This window comes from Pteronotus mesoamericanus, unplaced genomic scaffold (assembly GCF_021234165.1).
Source record: "Pteronotus mesoamericanus isolate MK-2021 breed Mesoamerican mustached bat unplaced genomic scaffold, CSHL_Meso_final contig_291, whole genome shotgun sequence".
In the NCBI taxonomy this organism is placed as follows: domain Eukaryota; kingdom Metazoa; phylum Chordata; class Mammalia; order Chiroptera; family Mormoopidae; genus Pteronotus; species Pteronotus mesoamericanus.
This window is the reverse complement of record NW_026555124.1, coordinates 5,716,908-5,742,360: the sequence shown is the minus strand read 5'-3', so window position 1 is coordinate 5,742,360 and position 25,453 is coordinate 5,716,908. Positions and strand designations below refer to the sequence as shown.

General features: G+C 38.2%; 1 protein-coding gene across 1 annotated transcript; it reads left to right on the top strand.

Annotated features, from left to right (window-relative positions):
• CUNH2orf73 (chromosome unknown C2orf73 homolog) lies at nucleotides 1-24,470 on the top strand. Its single transcript, XM_054575391.1, has 5 exons — nucleotides 1-26; nucleotides 3,528-3,735; nucleotides 11,760-11,913; nucleotides 23,179-23,294; nucleotides 24,072-24,470. Exons 1-5 carry the CDS (start codon nucleotides 1-3, stop codon nucleotides 24,468-24,470), a joined length of 903 nt encoding a protein of 300 aa, XP_054431366.1.
• The last annotated feature ends 983 nt before the right edge of the window (nucleotides 24,471-25,453 follow it).

Below are 25,453 nucleotides of genomic sequence, written 5' to 3'. Positions count from 1 at the left end.
ATGGAGGTAAAGGATGATAAACAGCAGTAAGTGCTGGGATTTGGTTTTCTAGCTCTCCTTCCAAAAAAGTATTTTTCTTGGGAGAAGCTTAAGTGATATCCGATGGGTGGGTCTTCAGGCCATCAGGGCTTTTCTTCTTCCAATCCCCCACCTCCCTTTCATTTATATTAGTTGAGCACTGACAGTAAGACTTTTTAAAACATAGTGTTCACTGAGCACCTACTGTATTGCAGGTAATTCACAGGCATTGTCTGGCCTAAAATTTTTGGTCATCTTGAATGGTCCATTTCTTCTCGCACAACACATCTAATTTGTTAGCAAATTCTGTAGGCTTTACCTTTTATTTTATCCAGAATCCACCACGGTTAATGCTGTACACTACTGTCCCCACCCTGGTCCGAGTACCAGCGTTTCTTACCTGCAGACTTCAAAAGCCTTTGCTGCTTACTTTCCTTGTTTCTCTGCAGCTTCTCAACACCGCACTCAGAGTGGTCTTTTTACAACACAGATCACTACTGACCATTGGCTACTGCAGAGTAAAAGCTAAGGCTCTGACAATGGCTTATGGGGCCTACACTACGTGCCCCTTTCCCCTTACTTGGCCTTAGCTACCACTTGCCCTCTGACTCCACTCTGCACCAGCACACAGGCCGCCTTGCTGTCACCTGCAGTGATTCTCAGGGTGTGGCCCCAGACCAGCATCACCTGGTAACTTCCTGGCCATGCACTTCTTGCAAGCTACTCAGCACTGACCTGCCAAATCACAAACCGAGGACAGGGCACAATAATCTGGGTTTGATGGTGGCTTCCAGATGATGCTGATGGACCCTAAATTTTAAGAACAATTGAATCAAGCTTGTTATGACGTGGAGCTGGTAGTAACTGCTTCCAAAGCCTGTATTTTTGTAACTACGACAGTGGTCCACACACATATAAGAATCACCTACAGAGCTGGCTACAACAGTTTCCTGGGAATCTGTCCCAGAGATTATGTTTTAGTAGGTTGGGATGGGACCTATGAATTATATTTCTAACAAGCTGACAGTTGATGCCAGAGTTGCTACTCCAAGGACCACACTTCGAGAGGCGCTGTTCTGAGCACAGGTACGCTTCTGCTGCAGAACTCCGGCAGTTACAGTACATTCTGCTGTGACTCTCTGCCCTCAGTATCCATTTAGCTCGCTTCCTGCTTTCCTGTCATTTTCAGTCGTCGCCTTCATAATGCGGCCTCCACAATATCTTAAAATGCAACCTACCTCCCCATCCATGCATGTTTTTTCCCCCAATCCCCTGCTTTCTCGCCGTCCTCAGCACTTGACACCATCTAACAGAACAGGCATACCTCGGTTCGTTCTGCTCCGCGTTATTGAGCTCCACAGATGCAGCCTTTCTTACAGATTGAAGGCAAGACCATCCACCAGCAAAAAAGATTACACTTGCTTTATTGAGATACTTGTTTTATTGCAATAGTTGCTTTATTGTGGTGCTCTGTAACCAAACCAGCACTATCTCCAAGGTAAGCCTGCATATATGCTTTACTTATTATTTCTTACCTGCTTTCCCCACTAGAATGTAAACTCTTTGAAGGCAGGAATTTTTGTTTGATCACTCCTGTCTCTTCAGTGCCTCAAAACTCATAACTCAATAAATATTTGTTGAAGGAATCAATTATTCAATGTTATTCTTACATCTCTTGCAATAGGTGTTATTGTCCTTATTCTACAAATGAGGAAACCAAGGCTCAAAAGGTAAATGGCAGAGCTGGGATTCCACCCCAGATCTGATTTACTTTGAGCCCTTAGTGTTTTAACTGTCTTTTCCTTCTCGTAAAAGATTACTATGCAATCATATATGTCGCATTTATGTATAGTTACATACCACGAGTACTCAATTGATGAGTGCTTACATATGCAAACAAATACCACAGTCCTGTCCTCCAAGGATCTGATTTCTGTACAAGCATATTGCTGGTTTTAGCTGTGAGAAGCATTTGTGATTCAGCTAACAGTGATCAACCAAATCACAACCTTTAAATAAAGACTTATATCACTGGAAAGGTAATAGAAACAGCCTTAGAAGTTCTATACACTTTACCAGTAACCAGTTTTTCCAAATCCTTCACAGAAAGCAATTTTTGTTGGGACGCAGGGAACTAGAATCCAACGGTACTGAATGTTGTTTGTGTGTCAGAGTGAGGGCTGGGAGTGCACAGCTAAAACAAAGCCAGAGTAAAAACAATTCCTGGAGACTCATTAGTAATAGTAAATACTATAATGGCTCCAGATACAAATACATAATGTCTGGATGGGGGGGTACCTAATGATGAATGAAATACAATCTTCACCTTCATGGACCTTATTGATTAGTAAAAGTTATTTGTAGTGCTTACCAAACACAAGTGAACAGAAATTAGGTACACAATTATTAATTGTGGTGTTATGAAGGAAATACTACAATGGAGGCTACATGGAGTCAGGAAGGGGAAACCTAGGAAAAGCCTCAGATGACTTTCAAGCTGAGACATCAGTGTTAGTGAGCGAGCTGTGCAGGGCACTGGGAATGAGCCAGTCCAGGTAGAAGGAAAGCAAATGTACAAATACCTGAGTGGAAAGAGACTGGTGCTAAAGGAAGGGGCGGGGGAGGCCCGAGAAGTGAGGGGAGAGAGGCTTGAGTGCAACTGCAGACATTAGCTGGACCAGGTCACACTATGATAAGAAGGCAGTATTGTAAATGCAATGGGAAGCCATTTAAGTGTTTTAATTGAAGAAGGACTTGGTAAGGGAGACAGACTTGGCTTTGAAGTAAGGTAGGGGTTACATTTTAAGGGCCATGCATATGGCTAAACAAAATTATTCACTTTCTCTATAAATTTGTCTTGTATTCACTCACCTTCCATGGGCTTTGATTTTAAAAGCTTCTATGTAAAAGTATTCTGATTTATATATTTCATTCTTACCTTTCTTTTTCAAGTATATGACATTTAAAACACTCCCATTTATAATTTCTATTACTTCTTATTTAAAAGGAGAAAAATTTCATAAACTATCTCTTTCTAAACATTTCTTTAATATTTTTTAATTTTATTTTTTGTTCAAATACATTTGTCTCCACCTTTGCCACCACTTTCCCTGCCCGTCCCCCACCTCCCTCCCTTCATTTCTTTAATAAAGAATTCATTGACTTTCATTTTTTGTACTAGTATAGTTATTAGAAGCATAAAGTGATAAGATATTGAATTGTTCTGACACATGCATAGTGGTCTTTTCTTGATAAATAATAGTGGTCATTTGGTAGCTTTTACAAGTTTGCCAGGTGAGCATGATTTGTAAGCACGATCAATTCACTACTGCTTTACTCCAAGCAAATGAGTCGGTACACCGCACTGGTATCCTGTACTGAGTAATCATTATTAACACAAATCCCTTTATCTCAGATGACTTAAAGCAAGAAGATACCCTATGGAATTGTGATTCTCTCAGTGCGGAAATGCTTAATGGGATAATTTACTATTTAATTCTGTTTTTCAGACAGCATAAAATAGGAGATGCTGGCATAGTATATGTGACTGAAAAAAAAGAATTCAAACATGAAAAAGACCCTGAAAAAAGTACACCACAATCAAAACCACGTGTCAGAAGAGGACGCACATCTTATGCTAAATTCATTGATACAAATGCAAGAACATGCAATGATCCAGTTCCTTACATAGATCTCCAAAAAGAGTCTGAAAATCAGGTCAGACAGATGTTTGTTATATACAAATATATATTTAGATTTAGGAGCTGTTTTGCTTAACGGATGGAACATATCTCAGACACTTGTTATAATCCAATAGTTAAAAGCAATAACCTGCAACTATTCTCAGAAAATAATTTTTACATACAAAAAATACATATTATTGCATATATATTCCATATATATATTACATATTCATTCTAGAAAAATGATTATTTGGATTTCTTCCATATATATATATATAGCCACCACAGTAATGCTTGGATGTTACTGAAGAAATCTATTGTATTTGTGACATATTCTAACATAAAAATTTCCCATCATACTCAGTAATTTAGATACTTTTTATAAAATAATAGTTACCATTTATTGAAAGTGTATGAAGTGTTAGGAATGAGCTAAGTGTTTTATATAAGTTTTATCTTTGAATATGTGCAATAATTTCTAGGAGGTATTATTGGAAATATTTTACAGATGATAAAATACTCCAAAAAGTAAATTAACATGTCTGAGATTACATAGTAAGCAAATGTCATAATCCTGTCTCTGACCCAGGATGGTTGCTTTAGCCAAACCACACTTTAATTCACTATTATACTAAATATATTCCATTATCTTCTTTTTCATAACGTCAGGTTTGCTGAGGTATAATTTATTGTATAAGTTTCTTACTGCAGCTGTTACAAATTACCGCAAACTTAAACACTAGCTTAAAGCAACACAAATTTATTCTCGTACAGGCTGGAGTTCAGAAGTCTAAAATCAGTCTCATTGTCTATTGGCAGAGCTGGTTCCTTCTGGAGACTCTAAGGGAGAATCTGTTTCCAGCTTCTAGAGGCTTCCTGCATTCCTTGGCTCATGACCCCTTCCTGGTCAAAGCCAGTCTCAAAGCATCTTCAAATCTCTCTCTCTGACTCTCCTGCCTAACCTCTCCTAAGGACCCTTGGGACTACATTAAACCCACCCAAACAATGAGATAATCTCACTTTCTCAAGATTCTTAACTCAGTCACAACCCCAGCAGTTCCTTTTGCCATGGAAGTTGTGAGTTAGGTGTAGTTGTGATTTAACTTAACATTTCAGTGGAGATAACTTTTAGAGCGTTCTCTTTACAATGGTAACATCAACTGTTCTTGCCATGTAGTAAACCTTTACAAGAGCAGTTTTATTTTATTTAAGACCATTTTTATTTAGTAAAAGTTAATTTGGGATTTAAAAGAAATTGATAGACTATGCCTACATTGGGGAAATAAGTCTATACAGAAAAGAAGCTGATTTAAGAATCAAAATATGAAAAAATAAATGAACAAAAGTGTTAGGAGCTGCTATCAGTAAGACTGGGTGACAGAGTAGCAGAAGAATCTTTATTGGTTCTAAAAGCTAAATGAGTCAGAGACCTTTAAGAGATGGTAAGAGTAAGTCTGAAATGAAGTAAGAGGACAGGTAAGAGAAGTTGATAGCAGATATGAATAAGGAGTACAAAGAAAGACTGAAGATGCCTCACAGAGTTAAAAGCACGTTTGACTAGGGTGTGGGATGAAGGGAATGTTAGTATTTAAAAAGCAAAACAATAAAAGCCCTTAAATGTACTCATTTCCAAATATCTGTGGAGTAATAAGGTGCTTATTTCACATACTTGTAAATTTTGTTCTTTTATTTTAGATGATAGATTTCTTTTTAAAAGTTAGCTTGACTTTAAAAAAAAATTAACTGATGTATGGTAATGCTGGCTTTAAAATAAGAGTAATGAAAATAAAGTTGCCTAAATATTTAAATTCACATATGTGGTGTCTTAATGTATTTTGCTAAGATAATATCTTTAGAACACCAGATTAGTTGATTTTATTTATTTAAAAAAATTTTAAATACAATAATCAGTTACACAGTTCCACGGAGGGTATTAGCAGACTAAATAGGTGCTTTTAGCTCAGTTACTTCAGTGAAAACTAGTTTAGTTATCTTGTATTTTTAAATGTTCATATTTTAGAAGAGATCACACTATTTCCAAAGTTCAAAATTCATATAATATTTTTAAAAAGCTGTATTTTTATCTACCGTTCTTAGAGCTTCACAATTAACATTAGTATATAAAGGTTCTGAGAAATTCTGTGATAAGCTTAATTTTTTATTTTTTATTTTTATTATTTTTGCTTATTTAAATTTTTTCCAAATTTATTTAACTATGGAAAACTCTTTTATGTAGTACCTGTTAATATACTGCAGAACTAATGTTCCACAGAGCACAATATAGCAATAACTTATTGGGGACATTACAAATTGCTTAAAAAGAGATAGCTCAGCACTCCTTCTGGTATCTACCGCACAGTAGAGATGAACTCAGATAGAATGTACTCCAGTGCTTGTGACAGCATGTTAATTTTTTAAAGTCACTAAACTCTACTAGTCAAATGTGATTGTCTCTGTGTAAGGTGTTATTGAAAGTCTGTATTTCCAGTCAAGATAGTGGCATAGGTAAATATAGTTCTCGAATCCTCCCATAACCACATCAAAATTATAAGTAACCTATAGAAAAACCATCACTCAGAACCACCTGAAATCTAGCTGAACAGAAATCTCACAACTAAGGATACATACATAAAGAAGGAGACACATGACTGGTATAAGGGGTGGAGATGCAGAACAAGCTGGTCCCACACCCATGTGTGGTGGGTAAAAATTGGGAGGGATATCTCAGCTGGGACCCATGTGGAGCAAGGGGTCCCAGCCTCACACCAAATTACCTGCACCAAGGTTCCAGTGTCAGGAAGAGACATCCCCATAACTTGTGACTGTAAAAACAAGCAGGGATTGTGGCTGAGTGAGGAGGGCTCTAGAGTTCCAGGCAGTTCCTCTTAAAGGGCCTGCACACAGACTTACTCGGACTCACTGCCTCTGAGCTCTAGTGCTGGGGCAGCATCTTGAAAGGCACCATGGACATACAGGAAGAAATTGAACTGTCTGTCTCAGGGTTAGAGCTGGAAGGGCGGCCTTCTACCAGACAGAAGTGCTGGCAGAAGCCATTGTTCCATTTCTGAGCCCTTCCCTCTCAGAGCAGGAAGGCAGAAGCCATGCCTGAGTCTCCTCAGCCTATCCCTATTCATCCACCCTTGTGATTCCGAGACCACGCTCCACCCAACTGTGAGCCCACCCAAATGATTTCCAGTGGCTTTTCCACAAGAATGGCCTATCTTGGTTCATGCTTCAGACTTTCCTAAAATCTCTCAAGCAGCATCTGGCTTCATACCTCTCATGAAGTGGCCCCAGGCCCAGAACTAGTGGCAGCCATCCTTGCCCTTTGTTTGCAGCTTAGCCTCTCCTGGGCACCTCCAAGTCCAGCACAAGTAGCAGTAGCAGCCATCTGCAGACTGGTTTGTAACTCATACCAGCTGGTCCAGGGCAGAATACAGGTGGCAGCTGACCTTGGCCTGCACCTACTGGGAGGCCCCAGAGCCAAAGTACCCAATGGACAGCTTCAGACCGTGTCAAAGTACCACTCAACCACCTCCACAAGAGACACATTCAAGGGACAGACTCAGTGGACACCAGAGCCCCACTGAAGTTAAGTCCTACTCTGTGGGGTGGGCCCCTGCACAGCTGATCATCCACAGTAGTCACAGCCAGTCCTTGTAGCCAGTCAGCTTGGGGAAAATCCCTCATATTGACATGCTACATGTCAGTCAAGGCTGAACTATAACAGGATGGTGTACACAGCCCACATGGGAGTTAGGGGGCACACCTGGAGTGTCTAGCTCAGGTGAATGGGGAGGCTGTGTCACTGGACCCTATAGGACACCTGCTACACTAGGCCACTCTACCAAGACTGGGAGACATATCAGCTCTTCTTAATACATAGAAACAAAAACAGGGAGGCTGCTAAAATGAGGAGACAAACATATCCAAATGAAAGAATAGGACAAAACTCCAGAAAAAGAACTAAACAAAATGGAGACAAGCAATCTTCTAGATGCAGAGTGCAAAACACCAGTTATAAGGATGCTCAAAGAACTTAGTGAGGACCTCAAGAGCCTAAAAAAGATCCAGTCAGAAATTAAGGACACGCTAATTGAAATAAAGAATAATTTACAGGAAATCGACAGTAATGTAGATGAAGCCAAGAATGAAAACAGCCAATTTGGAATATAAGGAAGCAAAAAACACCCAATCAGAACAGCAAAAAAGAAAAAAGAATTTTGAAAAATGAGGATGGTGTAAAAAGCCTCTTGCACAACTTCGAGCATACCAACATTAGCAACATGGGGGCACCAGAAGGAGAAGAGAGAGAGCAAGGAATTGAAAACCTATCTGAAAAATAATGACAGAAAACTTACATAAACTGGTGAAGGAAATAGACATACAAGCCCAGGATGTGCAGAGTCCCAAACAAGATGAATCCAAAGAGGCCCACACCAAGACCCACCATAATTAAAATGCTAAAGGTTAAAGACAAAGAATATTAACAGCAGCAAGAGAAAAGAAGTTAGTTAACTCTAAGGAAGCTCCCAAAAGACTGTCAGCTGATTTCCAAGCAGAAACTTTGTAGATCAGAGGAACTGGCAAGAAAAATTCAAAGTAATGAAAGTAAGAACCCACAACCAAGATTACTCTACCCAGCAAAGCTATTATTTAGAAGGATATATAAAGAGCTTCCCAATCAAGAAAGAGCTAAAGGAGTTCATCACTACCAAACCAGTATTATATGAAACATTAGAAGAGTCTTATTTAAGAGGAAGGAAAAAAAAGATTAAAATATGAACGATAGAATGGCAATAAATACATAGTTATCAACCATTGAATCTAAAAATAAAATAAACAAACAAGCAGAACAGAAACAGACTCATAGATACAGAGAGAAAACAAACACTTTGATATGTGCCAGATGGGAGGGGGGTTAGAGGAATGGGCAAAAAAGGTGAAGGGATAAAGAACTACAAATTGGTAGTTACTGAATAGTCACAAGGATGTAAAGTACAGCATAGGGAATATAGTCAATAATATTCTAATAACTATGTTGGGTGCCAGATGGGTACAAGATTTATTGGGATGATCACTTAGCAAGTTATATAATGTCTAATCACTAGGGTATATACCTGAAACTAATACAATATTGTATGTCAAGTGTAATTGAAAAATAAAAAATGATTTTTAAAAAAGGCCATATTTTCCTAGGAATCCTCAAGTGTGGTGTTATGTTCCACGCCTCACCGCCACCAGCAGCTGTCCTGGCCCAGCCACTGTGGCTGCTGCTATAGGGCTCGACTTCCCACCTCTTGCTCCTTTTAACTGGTTTCTCCAGGATGTCTCACTTTCTTTTACTACTTATCTCCTGAGGGTTCCCCCTTAATTTCCCAAAGAATAGAAAATAAGTAATGTTTATTAATGCATTTCTAAAGGCTTAGAGATAACACAAGTATATCACAGAGGCTGCTTCACAGTGGGTTCCAAATATGACTAAGGGATTCATAGTGCAATGGTTGTTAGGCCTCCCAGGGGCCAGGGGTTAATGGGAGCCTCATCACTGGGAATCTCCAGGCATCTCTCTACCACGGAACCCGAAAGACTGTCATCCTGGGGCAGGAAAGGAGACCGGTCTTGGGTTGGAAGGGAGGACTTCTTTCTATCTTTGGTTCTGACGTGTTTTTTTGTTTGTTTGTTTTTAAGATTTTATTTAATTTTTTTAGAGAGAGGTTAAGGGAAGGAGAAAGAGAGGGAGGAAAACATTGATGTGTGAGAGAAGCATCAATGGCTGCCTCTTGTACACCCCCAACTGGGCACCTGGCCTGCAACCCAGATCTGTGCCCTGACCAGGAAAGTGACCAGCGGACTTTGAATTAGCAGTCTGGCTCTCAACCCACTGAGCCACACCAGCCAGGGCTGGGTTCAAAGATTTGAACTGGGAACAACTATCTGTTTTAGACAAAACCCACTCTACCATCTGCCAGTGTGGTCTGACCCCCAAAGCCTAGACAGATGGTAGACAGAGCAGTAAATTTTTAGTCTTTCTTTTTAGAATGAGGTAAAGGGGACAAAAAGCCTCCACCTATATCTTCAATCTTATAATCTCTTATAAGCAAATGCTGGGCCCAAAAAGGCAAGCACATGTGTATGGTGCATATACACACTCACTTTTCCAGCACAAACCAGACTTTTCAGGGAGAGGGCACACTATCCAGAAATAGAAACGATAAAAACATTTTCTGAACTATAGAATTTCATCCTGCTGAAATAAAAATCTATCCAATTTACAATATTAATTAGAAATTTTCACCAACTATGGGGTCTTAAAGTCCTCAATCACATTTTAGGAAACAGTGTTCACTATTTCCTTTGTGAAACTCAAGAGACCATTTTGCTAAAATTCTAAATTCAAAAGAATTCTTCTTGAAAGTCGAATGAGTATCTATTTGAAAGGTAGTTTTTGCATTACACTCCTGTTTGAGGGAAAAGAAATTGAAATTTGCCAGGCAGTTCCTAGTGGTTCACTTATCCCAGGGCCACTTTCCCAGTTATTACATATTAGCAAAATAAGTTTCTAATCAAAATAAGAAGATGATATAAAGTGCAAGTCCTTCAAACCTTATCATAGTAGATCTTTCTGAGGATACTCACGTGGCGCCCTTTTATTTTTACGTTTGAAATAATTTAAGTAAGTTTGTGCTCCTCTGGCTTTGCATTCCATAGCAGATTGGACACAGCCACGTGGCACGGAAATTAAAGGCCTGCACAGGTGGGAGGGGTTGAGCTGTGGCAGCTCTCCTGCCTGCTGGTGGTATACCTTGGCGAAGGTACCTAATCTGCCAGCAGTTTCCTCACCTGTAAAGTGGGTGTACCTACCTCGTGGGACTGTGTCCGAGAGTGAGAGAAGGGCTATGCATCCTAGATCCCTGGGCACTAAAATAAGCACTATCATGATCATGGAGCTGCAAAAACCAGGCATGCTGACAATAATAAAACGTGACTATTTTCAGCCAGATAGCGAGCAGTCACTATCTGTCTAGGAATCTGCTCTAGAATTCCTAGGATCTACATCAAGTAGGGTTTGGGGGTTTTTTTTGGAACTCACCTTTTAACCCATTCTGAAAAATAAGGCAGCTGTTCTCTCCTATTCTCCAAAATTCCCTACTTCCTAAATTTCTTTGATCTCTGCAAACTTATTCTTTACTTCTGGTTACAATTTGTCATTGTCCTAACAGCTGGCCCTCATTTAAAGTTGCAAAGTGAGGTCTAACTCTCTCTTCATCTATGCATGTTCATCCCATCTTTTTCAGTTTGAAGAGAATTTCCTTACCAAAGAACTGAAAGTTGAGCAGCTCTGACTTTAAGCTCTGAAGAATGTACTTCTCCAAACTTTTAGCCTCTCATTGATTTCTTGCTCCCACAGAATTCCCCACCCCCTGCCAGAAAACTCTGTGGTTTGCAACAGGCATTGTAAAATAGAAGACAAAAGCAAAAAAAAAAAATAATAATAATAAATAGAAAAATAGCCAACTGCACTGCATGTAGTAGGAGTAAGTATTGTTTTTGTGATACTATTTGAATTGTATGTGTATGTATGCATTGTGTGCTCTTGTATAACAATATAAAAATATATTTCATGGTGTCAATCATGGACAAAAAACTTTGAAAATCACCATTTTAGATGATAATATATTATTTGTATTATCATAATGGAAAGTATAGAACATAATTTTTAGATTAAATCTTGGCTAATATATATATGCATGCATGTGTACATATATAATAAAATTGTATAAAATAGAAATATAAATATTTTAATTGATTTTATTATTCCATCTGTTAATAGAAGGTAGTTTAAGAATTTAGCATCTGTATTTTAACTAAAAATATATATTTCATTTTCAGGTGTCTTTTAAGAAACATGTGAAAATATGTTCCTAGATTTTAGAACTATGTTTTAGAATATCCATGCCTTGTTGAATCAAATTGCTGAACATTCAAAGACATCAAGCAGCACACAAAAATGTCCTACAGTATCCAATTTTGTGTTTCTGATTTTTTTCCATAAAGGGTGCCTGGTGGTCATATGATAAAGGACTGGAACACCACTTCCAACCACCTTTTGATACTAAAAGCACCCAGAGGAGTGACTTTCAAAAACCAACATGTCCATTGGTTTTGCCAGTCAAACACAGCAAGTTGCAAAAGCCTTCTTGTGGAATAGGTAAGATTGCAGTGGTAAAACTTCTTCTCTATTGTCCCAGGTCATTCCTTCCAACTTAAGATGTATTAGATCTGCTGGCACCTCCAGAGAAAATTCCTTCTCTACAGGAGTTGAAAATAAACAACCAGTGCAGCCCTTGACAAGTTTGTTCTTTATCCCTTCCTGGTGGACAGCGTATCTCCAAACACATTTACTATAACATAGTAAAATTGTACTGATCATTAAACACCAGCTTCCAAGTGAGAAACTTAGTAGAATTCTGTTCTTTATTGCCACCAAATTTAAAAAATTGTAACTAATCAAATAGTAGGCAATACTATAAGGCAGTATTTCTCAAAGTTAGTCTGAGGGGCACTAGTTTTTTGGGGGGTTTTTTCCTATGTTTATAGATGCTCAAAAAAATAGGGAAAGTGGTTAAGTAAGTTTTGCAAAAGCTGAATTTAGGTGATGAAGGTGAGATAATTATCAAATATATCTATATATATATTTGACTACAGAGCTCTTAAAACCTTTGTTCTAAGCATAAACATAAGGAATTTCCAAGAAGAGGAATACAGAATGCTGTTTCCCACTTACTGACCACTTCACCATTTTTCAGGATATCATCTCACATGCCTGATATCCCACAAAACTTAATTTAGGAAATACTCATACTATTACACACACTATTAAAACATTTTCAAATTTAAAATTTGTTTTCCCTGATCATGCCATTATAATAAACTTAGTCTTTCACATTTATTCAAGTTGTATCTGTTTTTAAACCCATGTCCTAGTCGTTTCTACTTCTGGATTAGGATTTAGCAAACCTTAAATAAATGCAGGATTAAGTAGAAACAGAAAGTGTTTATTGAGTACCCAGTCTGGTCCTCACTCGCTCCAAATTTCATAAGCTAAACTTCAAATTTTCTAAACACGACAGTAGACAACAAAGAATTACTTTTAGAGGTCAAGAGTACCTCACTAATTTTAGCCTTCTGGCCTCTCTGATCTGGCCAGTCTATTTAAGCATACAAAAGGCAGCTAGATTGAAGGTCAGGACAAATGGTCATATATTCAGTATCATTAGCTCCTCAAGGGTGGTAGTTAAGGGAGAGGGCCAACTATTAGATAACCAATAACAAGAGCATCTGGTTTACAAAAGTAACAATGTTTCCTCTTCTGATTTAGGACAGTAAACTGAATGCAAATACAGTGATACCTCGGTACTCATTGTTCATTCATTCTGAAACTCTTGACGAGTGCCGAAACCAAAGAGTTGGAACTGATGAAGCATTTGCTCTGGCAGCGTGTGGCGTAACTCTCAAGTTCTAGCAAGTGCCATGAGTCCCAAGCAAGCACCCAGTCCTGAAACATTTTTTTTCTCCTCATAATGCGACGAGTACAGAGTTTGACAAGTTCTGAAGCCAACGCGTACCGAGGTATAACTGTATCTAAATCCCTGGCCTCCCAAGACCCTATTAAATGATAATAAATCAGTTGATCCATAAGAGTAAAGAGAATGGAATAAAGAGCTTTCTGGAATGTGGGAAAAATGGAAGCCTGTTAATGGATAAAAGAGAGCAAAGAAGCAATAGCCTAGAACATATAGAAAGAGATGCAGCAAACGTGAGCCAATGTGCCTGACAAAACCCTTAAGTATCTTTAGACTCCATCAACAGGTGTACCAGAGGGAAAAGGGGGTGGGGAGGACCAGAGCGTTATCTGAAATATCACAGAGCATAAAAGAATGACAACAAAAGACTAGAAAGTATGAGAGAATAAAAACAAAATGGAGAATCAGTCTGGAAGGTCCAACTGCTCTGGAGCTCCAGGAATAAAAAGAGTAGAACTTGAAGGTGAGATAATTATCAGCACTGTAACAGGGGAGACCACCCCCTGCCCCCCATGGGGAAGGCTGGCCAAGTACCAAAGACTGCGTGTGCCCAGCAACTGGGACGACGCACACCTGACTCAACAGAAAAGCACAAAGGGCTGACGCTTTGAGCTAGGGAGGTGATTGGATGGAGGGGACATGCCCTTCCATTTACTTCCACTGCAGGGGGGATTTATCGGGGGTCTTTAAAAGCGAGTGCGCAGAAAATGCAACCTTCTGCTCTTCCCTCTCCTGGCTGGTTGGTCGGTGCCAGAGGACGGGGCTCAGGCTCCTGAACCGGTGGGCCTTGGAGGAACCGGGTCATCTGGCAGCATTCCCCGCGCCCCTTCCCAAGCCTCTGGGACCTGCTCCCTGTGTGGGCCTGTCAGTGGCAGGCCCCATGCCCCTCCCCGTGGGTCAGTGTCTCACTGCCAAGAAGGCACCGCGACAGTGCCCGCCCATCACCCGCACACTCCTCCAGCCCGGGCCCTCGACAACGGCACAACGGCAGTTTCCTCCATCACGGCCACTCCACCAGCTCCTGCCCAGGCAGGGCCTCAACCCACTGCACTATTGTGTGGGATGGGGCTTAGCAGCGACTGGAGGAAGAGGACAGCATGCCGCGAGCGCGCACATACTCTGAAGGATGAAAAGGATGGTACTTTGGGTGGCAGGAGAGGTTCTTGGTGCAACCTTGAACTGAGCTGGCAGAGGGTGGCAGGGTAATTTTCTTTGAGGCATTTTAAAGGAAATGGGCTTTGAGGCAGAAACCTGCCATTATTTCAAGCTGTGTATACTTTAAATAAGAGATTCCTTTTTTCTTTCCACTAGACTCCATCTCCAGAGTTTTTGCCTATGGGCAGCGAGTGGTAGGACCCCACTGGCTGTTCTGGAGCAGTACAAGGCTGTCGGGTAACAATATAATACATTCATTGAGAACATACTACTTGCTGGGACGTTTATGGAACTTCTAAATATCGACTCAATTTTCACACAAACCCTATAGAATAGTATAGTAATACAGTTAATACTCTCATTTTTGAGATAAAAAGCAAACACAGAATTTAAGTAACTTGCCCAAAGATATACCACAAACAATTGGTATTTGAAGTCAGTCTGACTCCAGTACCTGTAGTAATAGTAACCAGTGCTCTACACAAGAAAGTTTCCCAATATAAGAGAGGCATTAAAGAACTCATGGACATGGACAAACAGTGTGATGAAAGGGGATAAATGGTAGTGGAAAAAATACAATTTAGAAAAAGAGAAAAATAAAAGAGGTATTAAAAGGGTCTGCTCAGTGCTTCAAAGTATGAAGAAGAAAAACTTACCTAGAAAACACTATGAAATTGCAAAATAACAATCATAAAGAGAAGATTCCCTAAAGAGAAAGAAAAATAAGTCATCATCTAAGGAATAAATATCAATATGGAATCAAGCATCACGGAGAGAAGAGCACAATGTAGTTGACACCTTCAGTGTTCTCAGGGGAAATAATTTTTTAACCTAGAAAAGAGGATTTATTTGACATGGACACTCAATTCTTGTTTTTCCAGTGGCACTGAGCATTGGACACACTGAGAAAGAAATGTAGTCCTGGAACAATATTTGGACCATTAGTAAACAAAATTCAATTATACTATAAATGCTACTTAGCAGGTCTCAACTTTGAGCCTCAATCTATAAACACAATATGGAAAATTTGAATATGGTTACAAAACAGAACTATGTTATCAGCCTTGACAAGCAAATAGATATACAGTTGACAGAAGATGAGAAGTAGAAGATAAGGGTGCTAATATTAACATGCCGACTTAAGAGATATTATCCTAAGTAGATGAAATAAGGAACAGAAGATTAAAGTCAAAGGAACTAATATAAGAACCAATTTTCTCTCCAGCCCTGGCCTCTTCACTAAACTTCAAGACTACCTATCCAACCACCTACTTAGCCTCTCTTGTTGGATAGCTAATCCCCTTTTCAAACTTAGCATGGCTGGAATAGAACATCTCATTTCCCTCATCCAAACCTTCCTCCACTGGCCTTCACTCTCTCAATAAACACAACTTCTATTCCTCCAGGTGCTCAAGCTTTGATCTAGAAGTCATTCTAAAACTCCCTATGCTCCACACCCAACCCGTCAGCAAATCTCGACACCTCCAGTCTCAAAATATATCCCAAATCTTCTTACCAATGTAGTGCAGCCACTGCTCTCCTGCTTCCATCCTTTCTCCTCTGTAATTTGTTTTTCACGCCATCATCAGATGTGTCTTTTAAAAACATAAATGATACCACACTCCTCCTTTAGATTTCCAGTTACTTCTCATTGTTTGTCCTAAGAAATAAAGTGCCTACTACCATGCTTAGTACACAGTGGACAACAAATGGTACCTATTTCTATTATTAATTATTGCATTGCACTAAATTAAGTGTTGCATTAGACTCCAGCTTTGGGAACCTGGTGTGGGCATCTTCTTTTCTCCCTCTACTTGCCTTCTCTCCTACTCTCCTTTCTTCTCCCTCCTCCTTGTCCCTCTCCTTCTGCCTCTATTCTTTTATTCGTATTTCTTATTGCCTAGGTCATTACTGTATCCCGGGTCCTAGCACAATGCCCAGGCTCAACCAGTATATATTTAGTGATTAGTTTAATGACAATTACCTATTATCTAACAGATTATTTTAAAGTTGCAATATAATTAACTAACATACATACCAATATAGGCCTGCAATTTATTCATATTTTAGATGGTATTTGTATACTAGATGAAAATGATTTGAAAAGAATGTTTTAATGTAATTTTTGAAATATGTATATAATCTAGTCCATATATGCCAGAGTATGCATGTGGACATGGAAAATGTGTATATAAACATGAATTAATATCAGTTAAAAGTCATCTCATAGTCATTCTGTTCCATCAGCCCACTTAATTACGCCTGGTCTCTGGCATTTCAGCAATGTCATCTTGCGCTGACAGTGAAAGTGCCCTTTCTGTCTTATACCACCACACAGTTTCCTGGCTGCTGTCCACAGTCAGTTCAACAAATGACTATGCTCCGTCATATCTGAGTCCCTGTAAGAATAAGTATTCTCTTTTGGTTTTACATAATAAAACTTTATACATTGGAAAGGCTGATCTAATTTGTGAGGGAGGTATTTCATATTTAAATGAAACTTTGGCTGTTTATCAACTACTTGATAGTTTAACATTCTTTTGAATTTCAAATTCAGATACGGTGGCAAAAATAATTTTCTAAATAAGATTTTAGTTTGTGTTGCTTTTTATGCACCGAGGGGTAACATAACAATGACTTGCTATAGTTATTTTCTAGTTTCTGTTTTCTTTCACTCTATTTTGAAAATCTGTACTATTATTTTTACATTAATAATCTTTTTATGTAAGATCACAATAATATTATTTTGAGAAATGGGCTTTATACTACTCATGCTCTTTAAGCAGACACAAACAACATGTTAAGAAAATTTCTCAAAGTAAAAGCTGTTTCCTCCCATACAAGCAGTAAGTTGTGTATTTGAATAAATCTTGGCTTTGTTAATAAAATATAGATGGCTGGGTGCCAAATTGTTGTATCCTTGTTTAGAAAATTCCTGTTTTAATTAGATTAAGTTTCTAAGAAACAGAGAGTGGATTTCAAACATTCTTCATAGACTTTGCCTTATTTTTTGTCAGCTTTACCTAATAAGGCTTCTTTTAAGTAATTAGTTTGGGTCTGATTTGACTTCTTAGGTAGAGTAACCACTAAGAACTTGAATATCATCTTGGATGTTTTCTCACATAGATGTTCTTCACTGTTGTGGGCTTCTTTAAAAGTCTCACATATTTGCATAAATGAATATGGCAGTTATGTCTAATTTTGACAGGCATGATGTCTGGGTAAGGAATTTCTCTCTGTAACAGCTCAGATTATACTTCTCCTTATATTAGTCCCTATGAGGAAATTTTTTAAAGTTATTATTTTTGAGATTCTGAGAGGTTCTAGATTACTATTCTGTAAAAGATGATTCATTTAAATTGTTTTAATTGACTTCCTTCTGAAGTGTCTGTTTGTTACCGGCATAACAAAGCACACTAAAGTGTAATGGCTCAAAAGAACAACCACTTTATTTGCTCATGACTCTGCGATCTGATCTGGCCTCAGCTGGGCAGTTCTTCGGTTGGTCTGGCTGATGGGTGCTCATGTGGCTGCATTCAATAGGCAGGTTGTCTGAGGACTGGACTCAGCTAGGATGCTGGAATGCTCAGGCCTCTTCAACTCCTTGTGGACTCTCCATGTGATTTCTCCAGCAGGGTAGCTGGACTTCTTACCTAGTAGCTCAGGACTCCCAAGAACGCAAAATCAGAAGCTTTGAGGCTTTCTTAAGGTTTATGCCTGGTACTGGCATCATCTTACTCCTGCCAAATCCTATTCATTAAAACTAATCACAAGGCCGGTTCATATTAAGAAGGAGGTGACTGTTCAATGTGAATACTGGGGTGCCTGGTTCACCGGGGCCACCAATGTAACAGGCTACTGTAGTGTCCTTAAATAATTCTTTCTGTGAGAGTTAGGGATGGCCAATTCTTTACATTTGTCTGAAAATGTCTTTGAACTGCCCTCACTCTTTAATGAACGAAATGATGATGTCCTATCCCTTTTAGTTTTCACATTACAAATATTTCCAACATACTATCCCTCTATTGACTTTACTTATGGGGTTGTTCATAGTTTATCAAGTTTTCATCTATGGGTTGTGCCTTGGTTGCTTATGATGAGTTTTCCTACTCCTAGATCACAAAAATATTCTCCTGTATTTTCTCCTCTTGATTTTATAATTTTACCTTCTGTAACTATATCTTTAACTCTAGATTCCACCTTTATTTGCAGTATTAAACACAGGACCTATTCCATTTTTCTACATGGACTGAAGTTTCCTGGGTGCCAACTACTGAGCAATCAATACTCCCATAGTTGTCTTGTGGAACCTCCTTAATCATGTCTTAGGGTTCACTATTTAAATGGGTTTGTCTCTGAGCCCTGTTCCTTAGGTCAGTTTTCAGTTGGTCAGTGCTGAAATGTTTTCATTATATGGATTTATTGTTTGTCTTAATATCTAATAAGTAAAGTTCCCCTTCTTTGCTCTTTCTTTTCAGAGTTGATCACTGTATTTATGGACCTTTATTTTTCCATTTAAACTTTGGAATTCATGACATTTCTCAAAGTATCCAGCTAGAGTCTTGACTGGGTTGTATTGACATTATACAAAGGAAAAATTGCCACCTCTGTAGTAACATGCTATATGCCCTTCTATCTAAGTGTATGAAATGTCTATTCAGTTCTGCTTTTCGTTTAAGTTAAAAAGTTCAAAATACTTTTCTATAGAAATCTTCTGAATTCTTTGTTAATTTCTAGAAACTTTATACTATGTAGATTTTGTTCCTACTGAGAATGTATCTTATTTTTCATTTCTAGTGGGTTACTATTATTATAGCAGAATGTTTTTGATTTTTATACACTTATCTGCTTACCTTGCCACACCCTTATTCTCATAATTTAATAATTCTAGTGGTTTTTCTATTCGGGTAATTATATCACCTACAAAAGGAGTCTTTTCTTTTCCTTTACAATCATTATACTACTTTTTTTCTTTTTTTAATAATATTCACCAGGATCTCCATTAATATGTTAAACAGCAGAATTTTAGTATTGAGTGTTATGGGTGTAATACTTATTTTTCTGTTCTTTAGTCTTTTTAAGGACACAAAATGTTTAATTTTCTTCTATATACCTTAGGCACCCTTCTTGATTTATTTTTATTCTTGAGTTCTTCCTCTAGGAATTTTTCAAAGTTGGATTGTTTTGGGGGGAAATATTTCAAGACCTTTTTTTTTTTAACACTTCCTGATTTTACTTTTTTAAATTTATTTATTTTTTGTTCAAATACATGTGTCTCCACCTTCCCACCACCACTCTCCCCTGTCCCCCTCCTCCACCTCCCTCCCTCAATCCTCAAGACCTTCTTTTCCTCCCAATATTTTTTATTGTGGCTTCAGAGTTAAATGACAGTTTAGTTGGATATAATAATTCTAGGCTCAAAGCTCTTTTCCCTTTAATATTTTAAAAATATTAAATCAATTATCATTGTATCCAATGTTTTGAAATTTGATATAAATCTGCTTCTTTTTTGTTGGTAACCTACCTCTCCTCTTTGAAAGCACTTAGAATTTTTCTTTGTCTCAAATGACCTTCAATTTCTCTATAAATGTCTTACATGTGAGTTTTTCCTTATCTACCTTGCCAGACTGGGAAGAGAGTGAGGCAAGTAAGAAGTAAGCGCCCCTTTAATTTTGCCTCCCACCTGCCTTGCTTACTGCTGGCCCTGCTACCTGCCTGGTAATCTGTGAGCCCTTTCAATCTGAGGTCTTTGAACTTTAATTCTTCAATATTTATCATCATCATTTCTTCAAATATTTCCTTCTATTTCTTCTTCTAATCTCCTGAATTCTCCTGGTGGTACTTCTACTGTCCATGTCTCTTAGCTTCTGTTTTATATTTTTATTTCTTTATCCTTTCCTGCTGCCTTCTGGGAGAGCTTCTCAGTCTGGTTTTCTATTTCATGAATCTTGTTATTTATCTCATCTTTTCTTTTTTAATTATTATTTTTATTTCTAGTATTTCATGTGATTCTTTTTTTACGACCACTAATTCTCTTTTCATAAAAATACCTTCTATATCTTTGAGGATGTTTGTTATGCTTATTTTAATTCTCAGTGCACAGATTCTAGTAATGCTGCTTCGCATAATATATATTTTAAATTTTGTTGTCTTTCTTTTATAGCATCCATCTAGTTTATTTTAGGTCATGTTTCCTGAGGGGAATCAGCAGCCCTGTGTAGGCAAAGGCTAAAGACAGGGACTGGCTTGTGTGCCTCCCACTGAGTTTAAAGAAAGAAAATAAAGGTCAGGCTGGAGAGCGTCAGTCCCCACAAACCCAATGTTGACCATCCTCACTTGTCACTGCTCTAGACCAGTCCTCAAGTCAGGACTCTACTTCTTTTCCCGTTAAACTCTTAAAAAGAGGCACCACTGAGAGAAGGGCATCTCTTAGTATTTTTCATCCCCCAGCACTGATGGCTACTAGGGGAATGGTGGAGGAAATGCCTAACGGGGAGGCATACATCTTTTTTTTTGATCACCTTCTTACCCAAAGGGACTTCTGTGCTGTTCCGATGTTACTGAATTGCCAACAGATGGCTACACAGTTTCTGCCGGTTTCTGCAGCCCTGTGGCAAGCAGTGATCTCCCCAAGGCAATGTGGGGGGAATCAAGAGCTGATTTCAAAAGCTTTCCTCCACCTCTTCTCTGTTGGCTGCATCTGACCTCCCTACCCTCCTGCAAGCTGCCACCAACCCTTTCTAGCGGTTCACTGATGCCTTACAGATTTGTGGTACTTCATCGCATTCATGCTTCTCCCTTCCATGGCTTCCCCTTTTGTCAGGACACCGAAGAGTTGGCTCATGTCTGACTTTGACCCCCGTGTTTTAGAGACTTTTTGTCTTCAATCCTCACAATTATGAAAGCAAATTATTATTACTCCTATTTTTAGAGAAAATGGAATTGAGTCTCAATGAAGGTTTAAGTGACGTAGTTCCAAGTCACACAGCTAGGAAATGTGGTAGAGCTGGAATGGGAAAACACGTCTATCTTATCCCAAAGCCCAGGCCTGGGAAACTTCATTAACCCCTGCTGAGTAAAACCTAAATTTAGAGCTGCTTTATTTCACTCAAAAAGTTATCAAACTGTGTTTCTGAGAACACTAATGTTTTATGAGCTGGACCAACACATTCACCCCCAAAACTGGTAATCTTTTCGCAATTGGTGGAAAAAAGTAGTCATGGTTAGAATTTTCAATGTTTTAGTTGTCTACAAATTTCAGTCCAATCTTTGGCACCTACTCTTCTTTTGTGTGCTAGCGAGTATTAAAAGAAAGGTAATGATTAAGTAGGAAATGAGATTTGACTATCTGATCTCAATTGGAAATCAAGGAGTGTTACCAATTAGCTTTTTTTTTTTTACCTACTAACTGGGAAAAGATTGTCATTTCATATCAGGTAATATATATTTGAACACTCATTCTTGCTGGTAACATTAGTTTATATCAATGTTTGAATATTGAATTGAATTCATGAATGCTTAATAAATGTGAATTTACTAACATATTTTCCCTTTATGTATATCCTCCCTAATTTTAAAGACATGATTTAAAAATTTAAAATTTTACATTTTAACAGTTAATTCATGCATACAGTACAAAATTCAAATGCTACAATAGGATATACAGTGAAAGTGAATCTACCTTATTCAGTCAGCCAATTCTCTCTCCATACAAAACCATTGTTGCCAGTTTCTTGTTATCATTTCATAGATATGGTAGGTGTACCTAAGGTCTTATGTACACATTTTTTATAAAACAGGGAATTTTCAAATTTTAGGCTTGATAGAATTTTAAGCCACTAACTTGGGAATTACCCGGTCTCCTTACATAACCCTGAATGCTAAAAATAAAGTGAGTTTTAAAAATTATTTCAAGTACTAGCTTTGACTGGTGTGTCTCACTGGTTTGAACATTGTCCTGCGAACTGAGAGGTTCTGGTTCGATTCCTGGTCAGGGCATAAGCCTGGGTTGCAGGCCATACTTCTGGCTGGGGCTGTGTGAGAGGCAACTGATCGATGTTTCTCTCGCACATCAGGGTTTCTCTCCCTCTCTTTCTCCCTTCCCTTCTCTATACAAATAATAAAACCTTTAAAGATTATTTAAAATACTAAATATAGAGCAGAGAGACCAATATATAAATCCTTATTTGTCTATCACCCAAAATTGGCTTGTTTAAGAGTCAGAGTTTAATACTCTTGCAATTTCCTGAGTTTCTGACAATGAGAAATAAAAAGAATTAGGTTTTCAACTGCAGCAGCCCCAGGGCCCTCCAGTTCATTCGGGTGGTGCTAGCTGGGAACACCTTACGCCTACGTCTCTCATAGCTTTTCTAGGTGTAAAAATAAATTGAAAAATATATTGTACTTATACTTTTCTCAAAACTTTGGTTGGTGTCTGTGTAAAAAGTGTACCTAACATTTTTAAAGCCATTATTGCATTAATATCAGTTTTTTAATTACTAGTAATTGCACACATGGGGCTAATTTGGTGGTTTCAATTTGGTCCCTTTCATAGAAAAAGGAATGCTGAATCCCTTACATGTATTACTTAGATGTGTGTAAGTAACCTTGTACTTAAAAGAACTTAGTTTCATTAGCATTTTTGATAAAGCATGAATATTATGAATGCTGATTTTATATCCATCCACAAATCTAATTTTTGTCCTGACTTCACAAAGCTCATTTTTTCCCCTTAGTTCCACTTGCTTGTCCTGATGCATCTGCAGAAGTTCAAAAGAATTTTATAGAACGTATCTCTTTTATACATCAATATGATGCCCGGAAAACTCCCAATGAGCCTATCAGGGGCAAGGTGAGACAGAACTTAGAATCAATTATTTAATACTTTAGGAAGGGATATATTTATGTTAGAACTATATTTAAGCCTTTTCAAGTCATAAACACCTTTCTCAAAGTCTATTTAAACAAGTTAACATGGTTATTAGTATGAGAAAATTTCAACCATGTCATAGTTAAAACTAAGGAGTGATGTCATAATTTTGGATCTCAGTCTTTGGAATTTGGTTTAAATAATTAAAATCGTTTGCTTAAAGAACGAAGCCGCAGTTTGATAACTTTTTGATATGCTTATGTGTGGGTTGCAGGGGGATCAAACAGAAATGCAACTGTCAGTTCCTGGGTTTTCTCCAACTACGAATGTTTGTTTTCATATTTCACTGTAACTAAGTCTTTTGTTGGAAACTAACAGACATTTAGGGTGCAATGATAAATCCTCAGGTCTATGAACTGTAGTTTCTATTGTATCCATAGCAACCCACAGAGCAAGAAATGAGAATTGATATGACTAGTCTTATACAAGCCATATGAGAGCAAAGTTGAGAAGGTGAAATAATGAGATGCTGCGTCTGTGACTTTCTGCTTTTCCCTTCCTGTTCATTTTCAGGTGTACTCTATTTTATAATTTGTTTAAAAGGTTCACCAATAATTACCATGGACTAAGGTGACAGCCAGTGAAGCAATAGAGACCTAAGTGGCTGAATCACCAGGTCTTGATCTAACACATGAATTCAGTTCATAGTTCCAGCAACTTGTGCTCCCTGGTTAATGTCAACTTTGTTTTCCTTTCCAGAGACATGGAGCCTTTATTCAGGCAGAGGTAAAACTAGGGAGTGGGCCAAGAGTTCCTAAGGGAACAGAGGTATTGCTGAATGCTCCGGGGTCATGTGCATCAGAGCAGTCCGAAAAAACAGAGAAAGGAAATTCAACAGAAAGCAAAATGATCTCACCGGGTCTCTGCCGACAAAATTCCCAAGAGCTGATAGAGACTGAAACTCACTTATCAGAAACAGACGTCAGAGTGGCAGCCAAGGCATGCCCCAGAAGTCCTGAGAGAAGGGGGAAGGTTGCCGATGTCTTTCAAACAACTGCAGCAGATGCTCCGATCACCAGGCACAACCCCTCAAGTCCACCAATAAAAAGTCAGGATAAATTATCTTCTTCAGATAAAGACATAATCCTCGGAATGTAGAGAAATTTCACAATCATCATATAGGCCCTTGCATTTGCTTTTTCTCTTGCTAATTACCTCAGAACATACAATTTAAATAAATGAGAGAATAAAAGAAAGACAATTACAATATACCAAAATTTCAAGAGTGGTCTCCAATGAGTGGTGGATTATGAGGCATATTTCTATGTCATACTTTTTAAAGATTTTATTTATTTTTAGAGAAGGGAGGGGAGAAATAGAGGAAGAAAAACATCAGTGTAAGAGAGAAACATCAATTGGTTGTCTCTCATATGCACCCCGACTGGGGACCGAACCTACAACCTAGGCATATGTCCTGACCAGGAATCCCAGTGACCTTTTGTTTTGTGGGATGACACCCAACCAACTGAGCCACACTAGTCAGGGTTCTATGTCACATTATTTATAAATAAATACCATTGACTTTTTAGAAGAGAGGCCTTTTAGATAGTCATTAATTATGGCTCTGGAATCAAACAAACCTGGGTTGGAATTTTGGCTCTGCCATGTATGAGTTGTGTAACCTTGGGTAAATTACTTAACTTTTCTAGGATTTGGGTTCTTCATCTGTAAAATTAGAATAATAGTGATCTCATAAGGTTATTGAGCATGAGAGTATGCACATTGATCAATCAGTGACCCAGGTAATCACATCATCACTATTACTATAATTAAATTTCATTTTAAGGAGGATGTTTTTCAGCAAACTTAACATTTCCTCCTTATTCTAAAACTCTGAATCCCTCTATATGTAATTAAGAGTGTGAAAATCTAAGAACATCTCTTCCAGTACAAACCACACACACTTACACACACACTTAGTTCAAAGGCATATGGGTATTTAGAATATCAAAATATTTTCTAAATTGTGTTCTATTTTGCTTAGATCATTTCTGGCACTGACTCAGCCTTTGCTTTTTTGGATGAGTTAAGTGCGGTTCTTTCTACCAGCTATGCTATTCGGTACAGGTGGTGTGCCGGAA